Source organism: Bos indicus, chromosome 8 (assembly GCF_029378745.1).
Source record: "Bos indicus isolate NIAB-ARS_2022 breed Sahiwal x Tharparkar chromosome 8, NIAB-ARS_B.indTharparkar_mat_pri_1.0, whole genome shotgun sequence".
Classification (NCBI taxonomy): Eukaryota; Metazoa; Chordata; class Mammalia; order Artiodactyla; family Bovidae; genus Bos; species Bos indicus.
The window spans coordinates 31,574,471-31,596,606 of NC_091767.1; the positions used below are offsets into that span (position 1 = coordinate 31,574,471).

The 22,136-nt window shown below is 36.0% G+C and overlaps 1 protein-coding gene across 1 annotated transcript; it reads right to left on the reverse strand.

Moving 5' to 3' along the window:
* Positions 1–5,898: 5,898 nt before the first annotated feature.
* Positions 5,899–21,691, reverse strand: TYRP1 (tyrosinase related protein 1). The gene is made up of 7 exons (XM_019965955.2): positions 21,305–21,691; positions 19,633–19,955; positions 16,552–16,756; positions 12,906–13,073; positions 10,257–10,436; positions 7,149–7,295; positions 5,899–6,293 (listed from the first exon to the last, which is right to left on the reverse strand). Exons 1-7 carry the CDS (start codon positions 21,687–21,689, stop codon positions 6,088–6,090), a joined length of 1,614 nt encoding a protein of 537 aa, XP_019821514.2. The 5' UTR covers positions 21,690–21,691; the 3' UTR covers positions 5,899–6,087.
* Between the last annotated feature and the right edge of the window lie 445 nt (positions 21,692–22,136).

The following is a 22,136-nucleotide window of genomic DNA, read 5'->3' on the forward strand; positions in this document are numbered from 1 at the left end:
TGGCCTGGAGAATTCCACGGACAGTCCATGGAATTGCAAAGAGTCGGACACGACTGAGGACTGAGTGACTTTCACTTTCACCTTAATGAAAGTCTGACCATATCTGAAGACTAGCAGCAAAGAACACTGCAGAAATACATTTTAGCACGTGTTGGAAGATCTGTTTTGAAGTCTACATAAAAAATACAAGAGTATATTTCCATGTGTAATTTACTTAATCTAATTGATTGATAACCTGTCTTGCTCATTTTGCTAACAGTTTCCATTTGAAAGCCATGACAGATTTTACTCATTGTTTGTTCTTAAACTCTTTCCGAAATTAAAAGTCTAAAGTTTCCTATTTCATAGGGGAAAATAAGAATAAATTTCTGCTTAGTGGCAGTCATTCTTTACCAAGATTTCAAAATAGAAATCCCTCTTTTCTTTTAAATCTCCTTTCAAAAAGTCCAGTTTCATGAAGGACTATAAAAGTCCCTTTGCTCCAGTCTTTCCCACATACAACTCATACTTGCTGGATACAGTAATTTTCAGCTCTTCAAGTTGATTCTTCTGATTTTGCCTCCTTATTTCTAAAGAGCATAGTTAAACTTCTTACCTTAAAAAAAATTTAGAGGTAGCATGTTTTAACATGCTACTGTGGCTAATGAGGATTCAGCTTTTATCATAGCCTGTTCAATTAACTTTTCCAGCAATTTTCTCATCCTCCAGGTTTCAGCTTAATTCTTTAGTTCATCTTTAATCACCCATCTAAATTAGATGCAACCCCCCCCACCAGATTTTTTAAAATGAAAGCACACTGTATGTTTCTTTCCTTCTTCTACAATTGTTAGGTATCTTGAGTGCTTGTTTGTCTGTTGTTGTGGCAATACTCCCAGCTGCCACAATTGCAGTTTCTCTCTCTCTATCCCTTACAATTAGGTTTCTGATATTATTCAGGATAGTAAGCAACCAAAGCATAAACCACAACCAACAACAACAAAAACTCCCTCCATTTTCTATATTTTCCTTCCATGTGATAAACTTCTAATGTCATATAGGCAGAATTCGGGACGCTATTCATTTCCAAATAAAAAATATTTCTATGTGGGATAAAGTACAAAGATGTAGTAGCCATTTTACAGTACTGATAGTAAAAGTAAAAAGGTAAAACCTACACGTTAAAGGTGATGGAGAAAAATTATAAAGAACCTGTCCTCCTGAAGGCATCATTGTGCTATCATACTTACCTTGGGCTGTCTTTCAAACTTCCTAGTTGTGAGAAAATAATGCATTCCTAAAACCATGCATAGGTTTTGTCATTCTCTTTCACTAGATCCCGAGCTCTGTGAAGCTATGAGCATTATGAAATTTGTTTGTACTTGTAGCCTTAGATCAAGTCTTCTTTACTTCAGTACTATTGACATTTTGGGCTGGATATATATATTATTTTGGCTGGATAATTTGATTTGTTTTGTGCATTGTTGGATATTTAGTAGCACCCCTGGCCTATACCCACTAGATGTCTGTGGTTCCCCAGCCCTCAACTGTCTCCTGGGGGTAAACTGCTCACCAAATGAGCGCCTTTGTCTTAGATGATGGGTTCAGTGCCCAGGATATAATGCTCGATAGATACTGGCTGTATTAACAACATTATGAATTCAATGGATGTGAGGATCAGTAGAATTCAGTTCAGTTCAGTCGCTCAGTTGTGTCCAACTCTTTGCGACCCCATGAATCACAGCATGCCAGGCCTCCCTGTCCATCACTATCTCCCGGAGTTCACCCTAACTCATGTGCATTGAGTTGGTGATGCCATCCAGCCATCGATGAGGATGCTGTGTTGTCCCCTTCTCCTCCTGCCCCCAATCCCTCCCAGCATCAGGGTCTTTTCCAATACGTCAACTCTTCGCATGAGGTGGCCAAAGTATTGGAGTTTCAGTCTCAGCATCAGTCCTTCCAATGAACACCCAGGACTGATCTCCTTTAGAATGTACTGGTTGGATCTCCTTGCAGTCCAAGGGACTCACAAGAGTCTTCTCCAGCACCACAGTTCAAAAGCATCAATTCTTCAGCACTCAGCTTTCTTCACAGTCCAACTCTCACATGCATACATGACCACTGGAAAAACCATAGCCTTGCCTAGATGGACCTTTGTTGGCAAAGTAATATCTCTGCTTTTCAATATGCTATCTAGGTTGGTCATAACTTTCCTTCCAAGGAGTGAAAGTGAAAGTGAAGTCGCTCAGTTGTGTCTGACTCTTTGGGACCCCATGGACTGTAGCCTATCAGGCTCCTCAGGCAAGAGTACTGGAGTGGGTTCCCATTTCCTTCTCCACAGGATCTTCCCCACCCAGGGATCGAACCCTGGTCTCCTGCATTGCGGGCAGACACTTTACAGTCTGAGCCACCAGGGGTAGAATTCAAAGGTGAGTTCCAAGTGTCCGTCTTGGGCTAGTGATTGTATCATTGTATCACTTAAATGGACATGTTCCAGTTAGTCAATGTTCCTCTTAAACCATGGACTCTAAGTCAAATGAATATTCCAGATGTGACTCAGACACCATAGATTTCTTTTCTGTACTAATGAAACATAATACCATAGTACTTCCATAGTATCTCTTTCTTCTTTGTCAATCACATAGCACCTTTATTGGCTACATTGCACTATTGCCTTATATTGACCTTGAAATTCACTAAAATCTCCTGCTAGTTTCAGTCTTATAATCCCATTTAATTTTTCGATTATGCTTTCAAAGTGCAAGACTTTGCATTATTCCTTTTAAATGTCATCTCTTTCATTTCAAGCTCTGTTCTTGGTTTGTTAATATATTTAAATATTTTTTTTTTCTTTTTTAAAGTTCATATTATCTCTCTCCACCCAATTTGATCTTCCATTGGTTGGTTGCTTATGTAACAATTTTAACTAGGAAATGGCAAAGAACAAAATACATTGTGTTATTGGGTCTTCATGGACTGAGCTCAGAACAGCTATCTTATGACCAGTCCTTGGAACAGTCATTTTACTAGACAGATCTTTTCCTCTGCCTCCAGTTTTAAAGATTATATGGAGATGTAAGTGAGCGCCATCTCTGAGATCTGCTTACAAGAAAGAAGACAGAACATAACTTCAGAGGAATACAAAAGTAATAGCTTTTCATTCTTGATTTTATAGGAAGGTTCAATCAGACACTTTTACACACTCTGTTTAGACTGTAAAGCTCAGCTCAGTTTGTGGCATTGGCATGCAGTGGCTGCTTATGCAATAGGAAACTGTGGATTTAAGTGGTGTGCAATGTGCTTTCCAATGAGTGCATAATAATGTCATTTACTATGTTCTACAAGCAGCCTGGAGGACTGAGAACAACGGAAAATCTCCAAGATTGCAAAAAAAGTAATATTTGCAATAAATAATACAGCATATTATAGGAGGAGTAATGGTCAATTGTTCGAGATAAGTCCTAAGATCTTACAGAGCTGTAAATAAATAGAAATAAGTCCTTGAGTAAAAGAAAAATAAAGCAGCACTTTTAGGGTAAAATTATCAAAATAATAGGATTCTAGGATTTCTTAGATTTAATGCTTATGTTTTGGGACAGATAGAATGAATTCCAAATTTCTTACTATTGCACATATGACTGATTTTATTCCCAATTTATCTCTCTACTCCCCTCCATGAAAACTATGCTCCAACCACACTGACCTGTTTTATATTTATGAATTTTCCATGTTCTTTCAAATTCCTGTGACTTTGCTCATGCTGTGACTTCCACATGAAATGCCTTTCTCTACTTTAATATCTGGCTTCTCTGGTGGCTCAGACAGTAAAGAATCTGCCTGCAATACAGGAGATCTGGGTTCAATCTCTGGGTTGGGAAGATCCCCTGGAGAAGGGAATGACTACCCACTCCAGTATTTTTGCCTGGAGAATTCCATGGACAGAGGAGCCTAGTGGGGCTGCAGTCCATGGGGTTGCAAAGAGTCGGACACGAATGAGCACCTAACACACACCCTAATGTTTGGCGAACTCATCGGTATTCTTAAGACCCAAGTCAAATATCATCTCAATGCATGTTCTTGACTTTCCCCTCCTCAAATCCATAGTGTGTGCTTAATACACACTATGAAATGAGTACTCAATAAATCTCCAAAAATATGAAGTGAAGAATTCAGTTTCATTGATGTTTTTATAAAATATTAATAAATCTTATATTATAAAATAATTTATCTGAAAAGCTTTGAATATATAATGTTTTAATAAGTCAAAATGTATTTGCGAGAACCGAGTGATGCTCTTTGAAAGTTAGAACAATGCTATTATTATACACATTCTCTTTTGCTAACACATTTTGAATATCTTGTATTCATAGCCTGAAGATTGTTTAATATAGGGAAACCCAATAACTAATCAGGTGTATATAACTTTAGTCTTGTTTCTGTTTATTGAGATGGGAATGTCAAACTGCCCATTTTCTATAGTGCATGATTATTACTGATATTATTTATTTTTAAAATTTCATTTTAATTAAAATGTTTGCCCTCTATAACTAGCCTATAAGAGTTCTTCATTGGGAATATAATTTTAGTAATACAAGATCAAAAAGAGAAAAAATATTTTGTTAAAAGATAGGAAGAAATTAATGAATGACATTCTTGCAGAATTGTACAATGAGGGACTTGTGAAGTAATATTTTTTTTGAAAACATATAGCAGGCTGCTAAATGAGAGACAGTGATATTTGAATTAAACACATTGAATTAAACAAATTAAAATATTTGATGTTATTTGTAGAGCACAATGATGCATTTTCTCTACCTTATGCCTCCTTGTGGGCCTCTAAGAGGAAGTGGGAGGTGAACCATGGATGGGTAGTTCTTTTGTCAATCAATTGACAGATAGGAGAACACAGTTCAAGTACAGACACTATTAACTTTCTTTTTACAAAGTAAAGCTTTTACTTCTCCAAAGTGTGACAAAGATTGTGATTTTTCTGTGGCCTTGAACCTTAAGGGGAAGATCAGTTTTAAAAAGTTAATTAGGATCCCATTTATAATATCACATGATTAACTTAAACTACAAATGTAGTTTCCTTTATATGTGTTGGTCACTGCCAAGGAATGGAAATGTATTTACATCTTAACATTGTAGAAATGCCTAGTCATTAAAAAAAAAAAAAACTTATTGAAGTATAGCTTACTTATAGTGTTAGCTTCTGGTATACAGCAAAGTGAGTCAATTTTATATATATATATATATATATATATATATATATATATATATTCGTTTTCATTATAGTTTATTGTAGGATATTGCATACAGTTCCCCATGCTATACAGTATGACCTTGTTGTTTATCTGTTTTTTATATGCTAGTTCGTGTCTGCTAATTGCAGCTCCTAATTTATCCCTCGCCTATCTGCTTTCTGCTTTGGTGACCCTAAGTTTGTTTTCTGTGTCTGTGAGTCTGTTTCTGCTTCATAAATAAGTCCATTTGTGTCCTACTCATGTATTTTAATCAGTTTACTATTAATCATGGTTTTTCTTTCCAATATAAACAAAGTACAGCAACTTATTTATATTGTCATTTTGTTGACCTTTAACATTTTAAAACATGCCCCAAATCTTCATATTTGTTTAAATACCATGGAATTGGTACAACCTACCATTTTAAAGTGAAAATTGCTCACTTGTGTCTGACTCTTTGAGACCCCATGGACTGTAGTCCATGGAAGTTTCCAGGCCAGAATACTGGAGTGGATAGTCTTTCCCTTCTCCAGGGGATCTTCCCAACCCAGGGATTGAACCCATGTTTCCTGCATTGCAGGCAGATTCTTTACTAGTTGAGCCACCAGGGAAGCCCCCACCACCACCGCCCCCCCCTACACACACACACACACACTTTTATTTAAGTAGAACTGAAAAACTAGAAACCATTGAAAATATTGTGACTTTCCCCAGTTCTGGAAAATAATATCTGGAGATTGTAATTCCAATATGCACATGCACAGGAAGGAAGTAACAGAGTAAAGAACATACAGTTAGTAACTCAACCTATTATTTTCTAAGCATGTGGTTTTTATGATTCAAATGCATATGAGAATTACACTTGTCACTAGACCACAGACTGGTTAGGATTATGGATTTTTTCATATTCTTCAATGTAGTGTTGATACTGATCAGTAAGGAGAGGCTGATTTGCTTCATCCATGTTGCTTCTGGCACGAATCAGACAAGAAGCGCCCGCAAAAATGACCGCAACCAGTGATAATGCAGCCACTACTGCTATGGTGACAATCTCAGAAATGCTAAAACTCCGACCTGTTTGCAAATAAAATGAGAGCAAAAAATAAATAGTAAAATTGTTGCCAAAATTGATATCCTAAATGTAGGCGTTGTTCGAGGCACTTGACAAAATCCTTGTATTTAATTTTTATTGGCCACATTGCCTTTTATAGCACCTGGCATCTTCAAAGCACTCCCCAGTTTCTCATAATGACTGCATCCTATTGGGATAGTTATTATATCTGCTCTGAAGGTGAGGAGATGGTGGCTCAGTGTTTAAATCACTTGCCCAAGGTCATTTGGTTAGTAGACGGTGGAGCTGGTTTTGGAGCCCAGATCTTTCAGGATCCAATTTTTGTGCTCTTCCACTGAACCCCATTGCCTTGGTTAAGAAAAGGATTTAAAATTAAACCAGGAGATTTTGAATTTCACAACCTCTCTTAAAACGGCTCAGAGTGCCTCACTTCATGTCTTTTAAGATAAACAACTAGAAGCACGTTCATGTCGTAGAAAAATAAGAGTGTATTACACAGGGCATATTTTACAGGGCTAAGCTCAAAATTCATTCTCTGCGCTTCTAGAAAGGTGATCTTTGATAATTACTCTTATCGCATCTTCCTTATTTGTAAATTGAGGATTTTAATACCTTCCTCAGAGGGTTGTAAGTATTAAACAAAATAGAGTGCTATGTAACCAGCTCAACCAGGTCAGAATGGGGTCCCAACAAATTTTAAATTCATTCTCTTTACCCCCAAATAAAAATTCAAACAAAGCTATTTAATCATAGTGGAAAGCTGTGGGTTACTTTATCTCAGAAAACTGAGATTACTTTAAAGGTAACAAGTTTGATTTTGGAAATTTCCACAGTAAAAATACATTTTCAGTACTCACTTGGCCATTGAACTTCATAAGTATAGCCCAGGTTGTCTGGAGCAGTAACAAACATTTCTATGTTGGTAACTGGAGGCCAAAATGGTACCATATTGTATTGTCTGTTATGTCCAATAGGGGCATTTTCCAGTGGATATGTGGATATATCTAAAATATGTCAAAGACACCTTGTTAATAGACATAATCAGTTTGTATTAATATATTATTATGTTCTGAAGGTGACTTAAAATGTTTAAGGGTAACAATAAAAGTTCTTTCATATTTTATACTGAATAATGACATAAAAAATTATAACAGCAGAACTGGGAATTGCATGAAACAGAGCTCAAACGCTTTGAGTACAATAGTAACATGTCATCCAATAGAAAAAGAAAGTTTAAAAGTAAGAAAGTTTTAGTATTTTCTTATCTATGATAATCATTAGTTGTTTTACTTCTAAATTACAGAAACTATTTTCAGTAAAATTCATTAAACTTATTTTCAAAGCTAAAGAAAGACTGAACCTGTAATTTGCTGTAGCATCATCTGTTGTTTAAATTTAGGAGGCCGTGTATCTGATGGAGGTTTGTCTTTGACTATGTATATTTCTGTTTAGTACTTTTCATTTTTTCTGTTTAATTAGAGCAATAAATGTGAGCTTATTCCCTGGGTTCTTACTCTGTTATCAAAAAGCATTTAACATTTTGAATCAAGGTCCTATAATACTATTTGTTTCTTGCCACCTTTCATCTTTCTACTTAAATACAAATCATAGGCATTTGTGTTATTAGTGCCTTTTTGTTATCAGAGATAAAAGGAGTGATGCTCTTTGTGGCAAAAAATCTTTCTTTATTGTTGTTGTTTGTATTTATGTTGGTACAATTAAATGCCAAGTGGAATGTCACAAAACCAGAATTGGAAGTGGGTTTGGGCAAGACATTAGTGGGGATATGTTTAGAAGAGCTGAAATATGTGGGAAGGCTAGTTAAGTATAGAAGTATTGCAAGAAGTATATTACCTGGACAGTCACTGCAATCCTGTGAAGCATAGGAGAATTTTTTAACATCTACTCTAAAGAAACATTGATCATAGAAATGGCAGGTAGTGTTTATATTTTTGTAAATTTAAATTTAATTACTTTAAAATTTAATGATTTCAAATGTACTCTGAATTAATGGTAATTAAGTATGTATCCATTAAAGTCTATTGTGTTCCTCCTCATGTCAGGCACTGACCTAGGCACATGAGCTATAGCATTGAACCAAAGACAGGATTCATGACCTCAAAGCACTCATACTAATTACTTATTAAAGTTAGATATTAAAGCTAATAACTTAGATAATTTTTTAAGCTTCCTATTTTTTCTTTACTGAATCAGCCTCAACTCAGTTCAGTTTCAGCTGCATCAAAAAGTTATGTCCATTAAAATAAATGGAGGAAAAAAAGACTAATAAAAGTAACAATTGCATTGCAATATTACTTCCCTATGTCAGATCCTTCAATGGCTCCCCATCTCTCACAGAGTTAAATTCCATGCCTTTAAGGATCTGCTCCAGTTTTTCCTCTGGCCTTGTCATCTCCCTCCATTTTTCATCCCCCTCCCTCCTCTGCTCCAGCAACAGTGGCTCCTTTGTTCCTTTCTTAGGACCATCTTTCTTTCTCTATTTACACAGTCCTCCCTATCCCCCTTCCTAATATTACTTGTCTACGAAGAAACTCTCCCCCATACACTGTATCTAGTTACATATGCTTGTTGTCAGCTTATACATTGCTGTCTAGTTACCAGACATAAATGTCTAATAAAAGTGTGTTTTGTTCATCCACAAACCTATTAATTCGAGTTGTTATTGAAATAAAAGTAGTATAACAAAACATGTATAAACTGATAGTTATAAATGTAAAAAGAGAGGAATGTTTTTATAATAAATAAATGGAATGCTTTGGAAAGATTTACTGAGAATGAATGGCTATAACACTGCTATAGAATTAGGAGTGGGCAACTATGATTGTAAAGGGTTAGGGAAACTTTATGAAAATTTAGGATAATACTGTACTCAGCATCACAAGGGTTGCGAATTTCTTGTTTCACTTTAAAGAAATAGGCAATGCAAATTATAGATAATTCATTATGGTTGCATGTATATATATAAATACACATGAAAAATCAGGTGGAACTCCCAATCAGTGACTTCATAGAAGATTAATAAGTAGATAAATATTTATATTTAGGCTATTTATTTCTTAAATGGTTTTCAGTTGAAACAAACTCTTTTGACCAACTCATCAATTCATAGTCCAAATCAGGTTAGATTAGAATCTACTACTGTATTTTCTCTCTCTCTCACAAGCACACACACACACACACACACCACACACGAGCACAGAAGTAAGAGGTGGCTGAATTAATAGATGAATCAGCAGATAATCTCCAATATTATGTTTATGTCCTTGATGAAATAAAAGTACATGAGCCAAAATTTAGAACAATTTTAAATGTGAAAATTTATGATGTTTTAACCAGTAAAAGCACATTCATCGTTCAAACAGTAATATAACCCTCTCAGCTGAGTGAAAAGAAAGTAGCCTCTAAATAACACTTTAAAGAATGCATTAAAATGAACTTAAAAGAGATGTTCTATGGTGTGATATAAAAACTAGCATTAACTTTTCAAGGTGAATAAAATTTCCATTTGTGAGAGGCTGTAACATAATAAAAATCAGAACTGCGGTTTATGAGTATAATTTTTCTGTCTTTGGGGTATCAAAGAAGAGCTCTTTAAGGTTTTCACATCCATATGAAAAGCAATGAGGATGTTCATTGGAAGATATGAGAAAGAAAAATTGGGGAAACATGGTAGTTAGTCATCTTTACATGGTAAAGTGGTGAAGGGATTAGTTTTTAGTCCTAGTGAATGTTAATAAGTCTCGTCTTTCTATTACCATACTGAGAGACTTCTTATCTGCCTTTTGAGTGGTTTAAAATTTTTGGAAATAGCTAAATATTAGAGCTATTTTATCCTATTGTAAAGTGTAGTTTAAATGTGTCAAGTTCTTAGCCTAATGTGATAACTATGCCATCTGAACAGTCTTGTTTGCTGAGTTTGCAAAAAGCATATGAAAGAGTCTCACCAGCATTGTATCGCCTCAGCCATTCATCAAATACTGCGTCAGTGAATGTATGTAGGAGGACAAAAATAGGATCATTGGGAGATAAATGAGTTTGTCCCCCTGTTCCATTCAGGAATAGATGAGCCAAATTGTGAAGGCTTCGCACAGCAGGGTCATACCTTCCTGTGGGATGACTGTAACCTAGATATAAAAATAAAGATGAGAATAGTAAAATCCTTTACAAATATCTGACTTTTTAAGTCTAAAGCAGTAATTATATTGGGAAACAATTTTTCCTGAGCTTGTCAGGCCAATTTTTACCTTGGTGTAATAGCACTGCTTCTCTGTACCTATGGTTGGTGACATTTGTTTGCTGTAGTAAGAGCTAGGTTAGTTTGAAGCTAGTGGCATGACATTCTAAGTGTAGCCTCTAGGTTAAAAATAATGACCTGCAAAGGATACCAGTCAAAATATATAGAGCACTCTATTTTGACAAGGCTAACATTGGTCTACATGGAAATAAAGACAATGGAAATCTCTAGCTTCTACAAAAACTGCTGATACAATTGGGAGAACACAGCTCTGATTGCCCTGAACTTAAATTGCCAGATGTTACTTTAGTTTCCTGCCTTACTGCTTCAGACTGTCAGCATGTGTATTTTTAGAAAATTATTTCTGTGGAGAAGTTAGAATTTCTCAGAGCTTTTTTTATCATCTCTGTACTAGTTTTAAATATCTGAAAAGACTGCTGTCAAAACATTTATAGAACTTTTGAGAATGCTCTCTATTCTATATATATATATATATATATATATATATATATACACACACACACATATATATATATATTTATATCTTCTCCAAAAACATTTCCATATTATGCACTACATATATTTCACATGTGTTTCATATATGTGCATGTATGCTCAGTTGCATCCAACTCTTTGAGACCCCCATGATGGTAGCCCTCCAGGCTCCTCTGGCCATGGGATTGTCCAGGCAAACATACTGGAGTGGGTTGCTGTTTTCTTCTTTAGGGAATCTTCCTGTCCTAGGAATTAAACCTGCGCCTCCTGTATTGGCAGGCAGATTCTTTACCACTGTACCACCTGGGAAGTTGTGCATCATACATATCCCTGTTTATATATAATCCACATATTACACACCTATTACATGTAATATATACATTTCCCATATGTTATACATAACAGATATACTTCCCATATATACTTTCATCACATATTGTTCATGTAAGTATATTAGGGAGAATACATGGATAGATCACCAATGGAAGTCGGGAGTCTCTGATGTGGGATGGAGTTATAAGTGTGTAGTTAGCTTGAAGACCAGAGGTGGGAGAGCAGGGTATGCCTGTATATTATAAAAGCAATATTAGAATTTGAAGTGCATTAAGTCAGTAGTGTAATTATAGCTACTCATTCATTCATTATTCTTTTTTATATGTTTATTCTATTATTTTTTTGACTCATAAAACATTTAAAGACTGCCTACATTGTACATGGTTAGGCACTAACCTTTTTGTACATTCTGTCTGGAAATCAGTATAATCTGTCTTTTGATTGGGCATCAATAAAATACACTCTTATATTCTTAAATTCTTTACAGAATCACTACTTAACAGCATTAGTTTATAAATACCGCTTTAGTCAAAATATGGTGATTATTGAGGAATCTCCAAATCAGTGCATTCATATGTAGTTATTAAAATTAACATAAAGATAGGAAAGAATGGCATCTAAGTTTAATGATAAAAAGGGAGATAACTGAAAATAATTATCAGATCTATATATCAAGTATCTTAGATAAGGGAAAGAGAGATCTATTCCCTTTTTCGGTTGGCGGGGAGGGTGGTCTAACATGTACGATACTGTATTTAAGGTAAAATTTGACAAGAACAAGTTTATAATAAAGTTAAACGTGATTCTGTTCTTTTAAGACTTTAAATATGTATCATGAATAATTTAGAGGTATAAAAGTTTTTTATATAATAATTATAAATGATATAATTTTTTTAGAGGACATAGAAATTTTTGATTTGAATCTGTGCTCTGTTACTAACTAGCTGGATATCTTTTCACTTCTTTGGACTTGGTCTCTCAACTTTAAAATACTTGAATTATTTAAAGAAAATCAAATTAAATATCTCTAGATGCTAGTTTGATTTTTTATAGTTCTTAAAAAAACTTTCAGGATGATACCTCAATAATACATATGCCCAAACCAGACTGTTTATTTGATGTCAACTATTGGATGTTCAGGATTTTTTTTAAGAAAAAAATTAATAATATCTCCAAGTCTTGAATATTATTTGCCTATACTAAAATTTGATACAGTTATATCCATATTGGCCAGCTACTTAACAGAAATTTGAGTTTAAATACCTTTTAGGTATTTTAAGAGAATGGAGGATCCTTTCCAAGGGATTCTCCTGTGATACAAAGAGTTTCAGGGGCTACGCTTTTCTTTAAGAAAGTTCTATTTAGCAGAGGACTGTGACTATATAATGATAGGCAGCCCTGTTCATATCACATACACATCACAGGATCCATACGGCATTCAAAGTTTTTTTTTTAAAGAGATTTAATTTGCACACTTGAATTTTTCCTGTAACAACTAGATCAATTCAGAGCACCAGTTTTGTTTACTTGCCTTCCACTGTGTTTCGGAAGCTGTTTGTAGAATTAGAATAAAAAGGAGGTGTGTCAAATGAACCAACTTCCAAGCACTGAGCGACATCCTGTGGTTCAGGAAGACGTTGCACCATTGGCCTGGCCACATTTCCAGCTGGGTTTCTCTTAATTGGCCCACCCTCAGTGCCTGGGAAAAAGAGGGGGTATGAGGACACATATAGAACATTTAGAGATCTTAGCTTTCCTTATTAAATTTGTATACATGGGGTCTTGAACACAGAAAGACAGGTTTTCCTCTGTAGAAGAGAAAAAATTTCAAATGCATATTCTGTGGTATTAAAGTGACAAAACCTAGGTTATCATGTCCAACTTCTGTGAAAAGGGAAAATATGTGATAGAATCACCTGAAGAAAAAGATAATTGTAAAAACAGATAGAGGTCCTTGTATTCGTTAAATCAGTATAATGTTATTAACATATCAGTATATGTTAAATCTCTTTTTTCAAGAGAACACATTAAAACAGAAGTTCCGTGGAAGATTAATTTTGTGAATACAATCTCATAAACCAAAATTCGACACTGAAAGCCATATTTCGCATTACATGGAATTTTGTTCTTTAATGTTGTTTCAAGCTTTCAAAGAAATAATGTTAAAACAACTTTAACTCTCTTTGGGAAGTGATCTATATTTCAATCAACACATATTTTTCAGCAATTAATGTGAAAAATAAAAGTTTTGAAAGTTAGTGTGAAGAAAGCTGAGTGCTGAAGAATTGATGCATTTGAACTGTGGTGTTGGAGAAGACTCTTGAGAGTCCCTTGGACTGCAAGTAGATCCAACCAGTCCATTCTAAAGGAGATCATTCCTGGGTGTTCTTTGGAAGGACTGATGCCAAAGCTGAAACTCCAGTACTTTGGCCACCTCATATGAAGAGTTGACTCATTGGAAAAGACTCTGATGCTGGGAGGGATTAGAGGCAGGAGGAAAAGGGGACAACAGAGGATGAGTTGGCATCACCAACTCAATGGCTGTGAGTTTGAGTGAACTCCGGGAGTTGGTGATGGACAGGGAAGCCTGGAGTGCTGCAATTCATGGGGTCACAAAGAGTCGGACATGACTGAGTGACTGAACTGAACTGAACACAACTGAAGATAAACTGGTAAACAAAGGGCTGCTATACTAGGGATAATATATATCCCTAGGAATATAAAGATGCCTTTGGGGATACAGGCAGGGAGAGAAAGAAATAGGGAAAGGATGGAGGAGGGAAGGAGAGAGAGGAAAAAAAAAAGAGAGAGAGAATACTAATTCTTCCCAATTGGGCAGCTTCAGGAAGATTTCATTGGGTATACAGATTTGCAAAGAGCCCTGAATATCTGAGGAAAATTGCCAGAAGTAAAATAAGAAAAAATTTACAAGTCAAACATTTTTAAGCAGAGATAATAATAAAGGATGACAGGCTTTTTTCTGTGCATAATATAAGCCCCATCAGAGCACAAACTCTGTTCTTGATCACCAGTATGTCCTCCAGTCTTGATCCAGTAGATGGCATATGAAAGTGAAAGTGAAGTTGCTCAGTCGTATCCGACTCGTTGCGACCCCATGGACTGTAGCCTACCAGGCTCCTCCCTCCATGGGATTCTCCAGGCAAGAGTACTAGAGTGTGTTGCCATTTCCTTCTCCAGGGGATCTTCCCGACCCAGGGCTCGAACCTGGGTCTCCCTCATTCCAGGTAGACGCTTTAACCTCTGAGCCACCAGGGATGGCATATAATTGAAGCTAAATAGTTGTTTGGTGTATGTTGACTTATGAAAAGATAAGGTTGATCTGTATGAGGGAGCCTGTTAGGCGAACAGCTAGCCTGGAGCATGTGGCAATGGAAGCGGGTAGTGGATGGCAGGAAATATAGGAAGTTAGACCAGAACTATTTTATTTATTAGGCCCATGAAAGAAAAAAGGAAAAATAACATTTTATTGAATACCCATTAATGTGTCTGATATGATGCCAAATGCTTTGATAAAATATTTTTCTCACGATAATTCTTTCCTCCCTCTACTTTTCTTCTCCAGTAAAATTATCCATCCCTGTGGTTTCACTGGTCGTCTTTTACAGGACACACATACATGTACATCTTTAGAGTGAAGCTTCCCTGGACATCCCATGCATATGTTCTCATATGCTTTCTAGACAGTCTCTCTCCATTTACCAGGAATGCACCAAACTTTTGGAGAAGGAAATGGCAACTCACTCCAGTATTCTTCCCTGGAGAATCCCATGCACTGTAGCCTGTCAGGCTCCTCTGTCCATGGGGTCTGAAGAGTTGGACACAACTTAGTGACTAAACCACCACCAAAGAGTTATTTATTGACACCTAATATTCTTCCAGCCACTAAACTATCCAGCCACTAAGCTATTTTTAATTCATCATATGAAAGACATATTCTTTTTCTACACAATACTTCTCAAATCTACTTTCTGCTTCAGACACTCTGAACTTTTCATTCATTCCTGCATGGGAATCCCACAGGACTCTAATCCATAATAAGTTAATAGGTGCAATGACAGAAGTTGTCCATATGCAAGCAAATTAAAAAAAAAAAAAGTCACAGGGAGAGATGAATGTTTTGGTACCTAAATATACACCAATCCTCAATTTCATCTCATTTCACCAAACAAAAATTCTAATTTTATACTTATATAAAGTTTTATATATGGTTACTTCTCTTATTCCTATATACAGCTAAATAATCTAACGGTAAAAAATCTACCTAATTTTGTTGTTCTATTTAAAATATTCTAAGTTTACAATGTACTTTAATATTTGGTGCTTAAAAATATGTGCAGAATAAATGTTATGTGTACAATAATGAAAAAAATAAATTTCAATACTTCTAGTTTTTATATGGAAGAACAAAAGTTCAAAATATTTAGACATGCCTGAAGAAGAAAAATAAAGTGAAATAGAAAGACTCTGATAATTAAGACCTTGTGTTAGTATCAAGGGAGATGGTAAAAATAGGATCCAAGGAAGAGAACAGACAGCTTCACAGGAACTGTTCCACAAAAGACAGAAACATGACCTATGGCAGAAGGCATTCAGACCACTGGAGAAAGGATGTTAGGACAGTTGGTTAAGCATTCTCTTCATTAATCTAGTCAGAAGGTTGGAAATCAAAGTGACATAATAGTAAAAATAATATAATAACAAATAATAGTAATCTTTATATAACAATTATTATTATTAAATGTATATTTTTTTACTCCCAAGGTACTTCCAATTCTTTCTGTAGATTTCACATTTCCTAGGGACACATTTTCTGTGAAATTCCAGTACAAGACACATGACCACAAAGCAGTGCTGGGCTTACTAAGAGGATTAACTAATACAAATAGACATTTCCAAAATAAGAAAGCAAGCAATGCACCAACAAAGTTGTTCAGAAAAAGCAATGGAAAAATGTGTAGGTACTTTCTTTTTTCCCTGGAGCACCCCAGATTGCCTGGACTATCCTAGGTACTTAGTGAATATCTGTACACCCATTCTCTATAATAATAGTGAACTTCAGTCTGAAGTCCTTAATAGAATGAAAGGCCTTCTGGCAGCACATTTAATCTCTTTATCTAATAGGGAATTCCAAATCCTAGTTGTCATTTGAAACTTACTGTTGCAAAGGGTTCCCAGGGTATCATAATCTTCCAAGGATTCGCAGACCACTCGCCATTGAGAAAAGACAGAGTTCGGGCTTATAAGAGTGGAATCAAAGTTGCTTCTTGATCCCATCAAGTCATCGGTGCAAATGTCGCAGGTGTTCTTCCCAGTGGCAAAATTCCAGTAAGGGAGGGAGAAAGAAGGATCCTGCAACATTTCCTAGATCACAGAAACTCTGTTAGCATTCTCTGCTTTTGTTTAAAATGCTCCCTTTGTTTGGTTTACTCCCTGGCAGCCTGCTTCTATTAGTTTTCTCAGCCACTTGGGAACCAGTTAGTGTGTCTGCAGGGCTAGCGGACTTAGTTCCCTTATTTAACAAAGCTCCTGATTTACGACAAGAAGTCACTTAGGCACTAGAGGGAATGAAACTCAATTCATTATACCAGAAGTTTCTGCAAATGCTTTGGGGCGATGTCTTTTCTTTTTCAGGCAAGTTGGTTATACTAAAAATTATCAACAATAACTTCTACTCTTTGACATTTTCGCTTCCTTCCATTTTCCTATCTCTAATTGAAGTATCACAAACTCTTGTCTGGAGTTAGATCCAGCCTTGAGATATATTATGTGAAGGAGTGCTTTTTATTTCATTTCTGTTTTTTAATTTAACTGAGTCAACTTTAGGCATTAGATTTTATTTTGGCCACACACTATAGAGGCTTCTTTGAAATTAGCCTTATCTGCCTGGTGTTTTACTTAGAGACTCTGCTTCAGAATCTAAACTATGAAGACTCAGGCCTTTGCCAGAAACCAATATAGACAGGAAATGCTTAACGGAAGCTGAATATTTTTCTAAGCATGCTGTTCTTTAGCCCAGGGACCTAGTTTCCATTTAGAGCTGATCTCAACAAATAAAAAAATGCTGGGCTCAAGATCACATGCTTATTTTATTGGGTTCCTTTAAAGGTATATTTATTGTACTTATTATTCTCATTCCTTTAGGCCTTTGGGGAACTATATTTAGAGTGTGGGATAAATGTAGGGATTGCCATTGTTTAATCTCACCTTGCAAACATTGAGTATTTTTCTGCTTTTTTACTCTTAAACCCTTTCTAGGAAGCATATCCTTGTCCTTGGGGTATTTTAGAGGGTCAAAAGCTTTCCAGTGCATCCCTCCTTATTGATCTCCAGGGCTTTAGAGGCCTTGTTGAGCAGCCATTGTTCTGGTTCACAAAGATTAGTGACAGCTTCTGAGGGATCATTAAGAGTCAGTTTGTGGTTCAGCAACTGGCATTTCGGAGCTGGAGCATATTCATGTGGCATTTCAACTGTGCATTACATTTAGATTATAATTTGTTGGATCGCTTGTGAAGTTGGGTTTTAAAAATGTAAGTCATAGAGGTTGAAGTTTACACAGGCACAATTGAAGCTTTTAGATACTTTCCACCTGCCCTTTCATTTTGATGCACTCGTGGGAAAATGACTTGAAGGCAAGAAGATCTGGAGTTGATTACAAATGACAGATTTATCTACTCATAATCTACTAAATGTCTTATGTGAAATCAGAGCTATAAAATATGAAGTTCAGAGTAGCAGCTGAATTCATTTAATCACTCTCAAACTGCATACGGATGGACTACGTACATATGAATATTTTTTTCTGTATTTTAGTGCTTGAAATCTCTCCCTTCTAACCATTTATTTTCTTGGATAATGCTGGGCATAAGTGTACTGCAAATCAATACATGAGTCTGCTCCCAGATATTTTTTCCTGCCCTCAGATATTTTTAGATTTTAATTTATGGGGAGGGAATCATTGCTCTTATTTCACCTAGAAAACAGATTCACCTTGTTGATTTCCTAGTTGAACTCTAAGACTATTAAAGGGGTTAAGAATTAGTTTGTGATTGACAGTTGTAAACTATTATATATTATAATACATATATTATATATTCATATATATATTATATACAATATATATAATATATATTCATATATATACACATATATATACACACATATATACATATATACATATATATATTCATATATTCATATATTATATATGAAATGGATAAAAAACAGTGTCCTACTGTGTAGCACAGAGAACTATTTTCAATACCCTACAATAAACCATAATGGAAAAAATATAAAAAAGAGCATAGATATGTATTAGGTTGGTCAAAACATCTGTGTGGGTTTGTCCATAACATCTTACTAAAAAACCCAAACAAAATTTTTGGCTAAACCAATATAACTGAATCATGTTGCTGTAGAGCATTGTAAATCAATTTACTTCAATAATGAAAAACATTTAAATTCATTTGAAAATGACAATACTTTTCTTAAAATAGAACAAATAGTAAAAGAAACAATAAGAAAGTATCTTAACAGCTACTTTAATGTGATTTTAGTTTATCTGATTAAAAATAAACTGGAAATAACTGTTTAGTTTCACTTCATGCTAAAAAACCCAATGTCTTTAGATTAAAATGATGTCTGACTTAGTGGATATTGTTAGTAGGTTTCTGCTATAAGCCTCAAAGTGGTAGAGAACATGGAAACATAGGAGTTCAATTAGAATATGCCATTTTAAATGAAAAGTATTATTTTTGTAGTTTAAACCCTGTATATATCATACAAAATCATCAACTTATAAAATGAGCTATATATTTGGAACTTGGAAGACTGAAAAGTCATATACACTTTCCTCATCCAAACTAGGAGGGGCTATTGGTTTACATTTCAGAAGGGAGACAGATCAAATGAGAGTCCTATATTGTGAACTATATGAGGGTCATTTTTTCAATGACGGAGTTGTAGACTATGTCCAGTGCTTTAACTCACACCTACAAATACCTCATTTGGCTTCCTGACCATTGATGTGACTTTCTTTTCACTTCACAAAGGATAAAGATTAATTAGAAAGTAAGTGATTCGCATAGGGAGAGACTTAACAGAACACTAAAGGCAGGTTAATAACATGAAATTGCTTTGTCATGACCTATTTTGATCATTCAGGACACAGTGAATTAATGACTTACAAACAAGTTACCTTCTCTGTAAAGGATATGAATGTGGCCATGTCTCATGCATACCTGCATGTCTCTCTCCAGCTGCAGCAGGTGGTACCTGTGCCAGGTGAGAAATGCTGGTCCCTCGTGAGAGAAATCCACCTCACCAAAGCTTTCCTGTCCTGCTCCCAAGAAAGTCTTTTTGACTGAGTAGTAGTGTGTCCAAACGAAGTAGTTATAAATGGAAATGTTCTCAAACTGCGGTGTGTTGCCATCTGGCCCCAGTATTTCTTCTGACCTCCTTGTGGCAATGACAAACTGAGGGTGAGTGGTGCGCTTTGCCATATCCAGGGCCCGGACAAAGCGGTTCTTTTCTTCTGTGCTTAAGTCCAGAAGGTTTCTCCTGACTTTAGAGACACAAAATTCAAATGTGAAAACATCTGCCATGTGAACATGGATAGAGAATACTCAATCATCTTGTAACCCCATGTCCCACTAACCCATGAATGATAATTTGCATCTGTGCTCACATCATTTTATACTTTAAAAAATATCCCTTGCTAAAATCCCTTATTCATGTCTGCTTTCTCTCTCTGATCTCCTCCCTCTTTCTCCAACTTACTCTATATAGAGTAAGAGCTTTCCTTAATCTTGCCATGGACTTTATGATTCGATGATCCTGTTGTAGACTTCTGCTCACTATTTGCATATTTCTTGTAATTTTCTACCTTTTAATACCATAAATTTTGCAAAAATATAGTATGTGGTTTAGCATAGTGGTTAGGACCAGAGTCTAATTCTGTTACTTGGCACATATTTCTCTAAGCATCAGTTTTTCATCTGTAAAGTATGTGTAGAAATACCTGCTTTATAGAGTTGTAATGATTAAAGAGGACACACATAAAAAGAACAAATTTATGACTACCAAAGGGGTAGGTGGGGGAGGATAAATTAGGAGTTTGGGACTAACATGTACACACTACTATATATGAAATGAATAACCAACAAATACATACTGTATAGCATGGGGAACCATACTCAATCTTTTTTAATAACCTATAAGAGAAAAATCTGAAAGAAATAGATATGCATAACTGAATCACTTTGGAGTCCACCTGAAACTAACACAATAATGTAAATCTAAAACCGAAAGCTCAGTAAGGGTTCTGTGAAACTCTTGATCTCATGTTTGGGACAAAGAGAACAATCCAGTATTGCCGGCTGTTACTATTTAAATTTCTGTCATTTATTGTTGTTTAGGCTGCAGGCCAGGCTCATCCTGTAGAATGGCTGAACTTGATCATCAGAGTGGGGAACGTCTTTGTGGTCAGCAAGGGCTGTGTAAGAATCTCTGGATTAGAGCTGGACAGATCTCAGTGTGAACTCCAGGTTTCCCACACACCAGTTACATGGAGTTGACCTTTCTGACCTCCAATATGTATTCACAATTAACATAACTACCTTGCAAAGTTACTGAAAGGTCTAGTCATGAACATCTAGCATTGTTCCTATTATAAAGGGGTTGCGCGACACATCTTTTGAAAGGAAATGTTATTAGTTAGAAGACCTGATTTTCAACTTTAACTCCTTAAATACATTTCTTAGCTTCTCTAAGCCTCAGTTTCCTCAGCTATGAAAAGTAAGGCTTGAGTTTTATGGTTTCTAGGAGTTCTTAAACCTCAACTGATTCAAAGGTCTGCAATATTAAATGTGTGAGTTCCATGCAGGACTGTGCATCCATTCAGTCTCTACTTACCTGTGAGAACCCTCTGGTCACAGGCAGCCCCTCCCCAGCCAGGGCGGCAGGTTCCACAGTTGTGTCCTGAGAAATTGCCATTGCAGTGGCATGTCCTGTTGAAGAAGCGTGTGGGCCAGCCCTCTCGGTCATCTCTGCCATCGTGCGGGTAGTGGTGGCTGTGGGGCCGGGAGTCGGCTATCACCACCTCACATCTGCCCCTCCCTGATGAGAGACCGCAGCGGTCAGACCCAGGCCCAGACAGTGGGGACAGGTCTGGGCAACACACGCCATTCCTCAAAGCCTCAATGGTAGCACACTCTCTTGGGAACTGAGCCCAGGCCTGCTGGAAAAAAAGCAGGACTAGGAACATGTAACCCAGAGAGAGGAGTGTAGGAGATTTCATTCTGCTTGAAGCAAGAATGCAGGACAGCTTCTGGTTTGCAGCCCTTTGTGTAGAGACCGAGGCACGTAGATAAAAATCAAGCTGAAAAGAAAATAGCAAAATGAAATTATGCAAGTTTTTTGTACCATTATAAATGGCATGAGGCCCTTCCCAACCCACCTTCAAAATGCTTTTCATGTCTGTAAGATGACATTACCAAAATGATAAAAATAGTAATTTACCTTTAAAAATTTGACAGGTATAGTATCTATGTAATTAAATCCCCTGTCCTAGTCATTTAATTTTCTTCATTTTAATTTCTATTTATATAAAAAATACTTCTCATGGATGTCACTTATCAAAAATACTCATTAACAGGTCAGCACCATTAATTACATTTATCCATGGAGCTGAAAGAAGAATTGGGGGCAGATTTCTAGCAAGTTAGTTTCCAGGGCTTCAAGTCCC

Coding starts and splice junctions, on each gene's coding strand:
- TYRP1 (XM_019965955.2), bottom strand. CDS start 21,689: ATGAAATCTCCTACACTCCTCTCTCTGGGTTACATGTTCCTAGTCCTG. Junction 16,757..19,632: donor AGCTGGAGAGAGACATGCAG/GTATGCATGAGA, acceptor TCTGTGATCTAG/GAAATGTTGCAGGATCCTTC. Junction 10,437..12,905: donor CTTCCGAAACACAGTGGAAG/GCAAGTAAACAA, acceptor TTTTATATCTAG/GTTACAGTCATCCCACAGGA.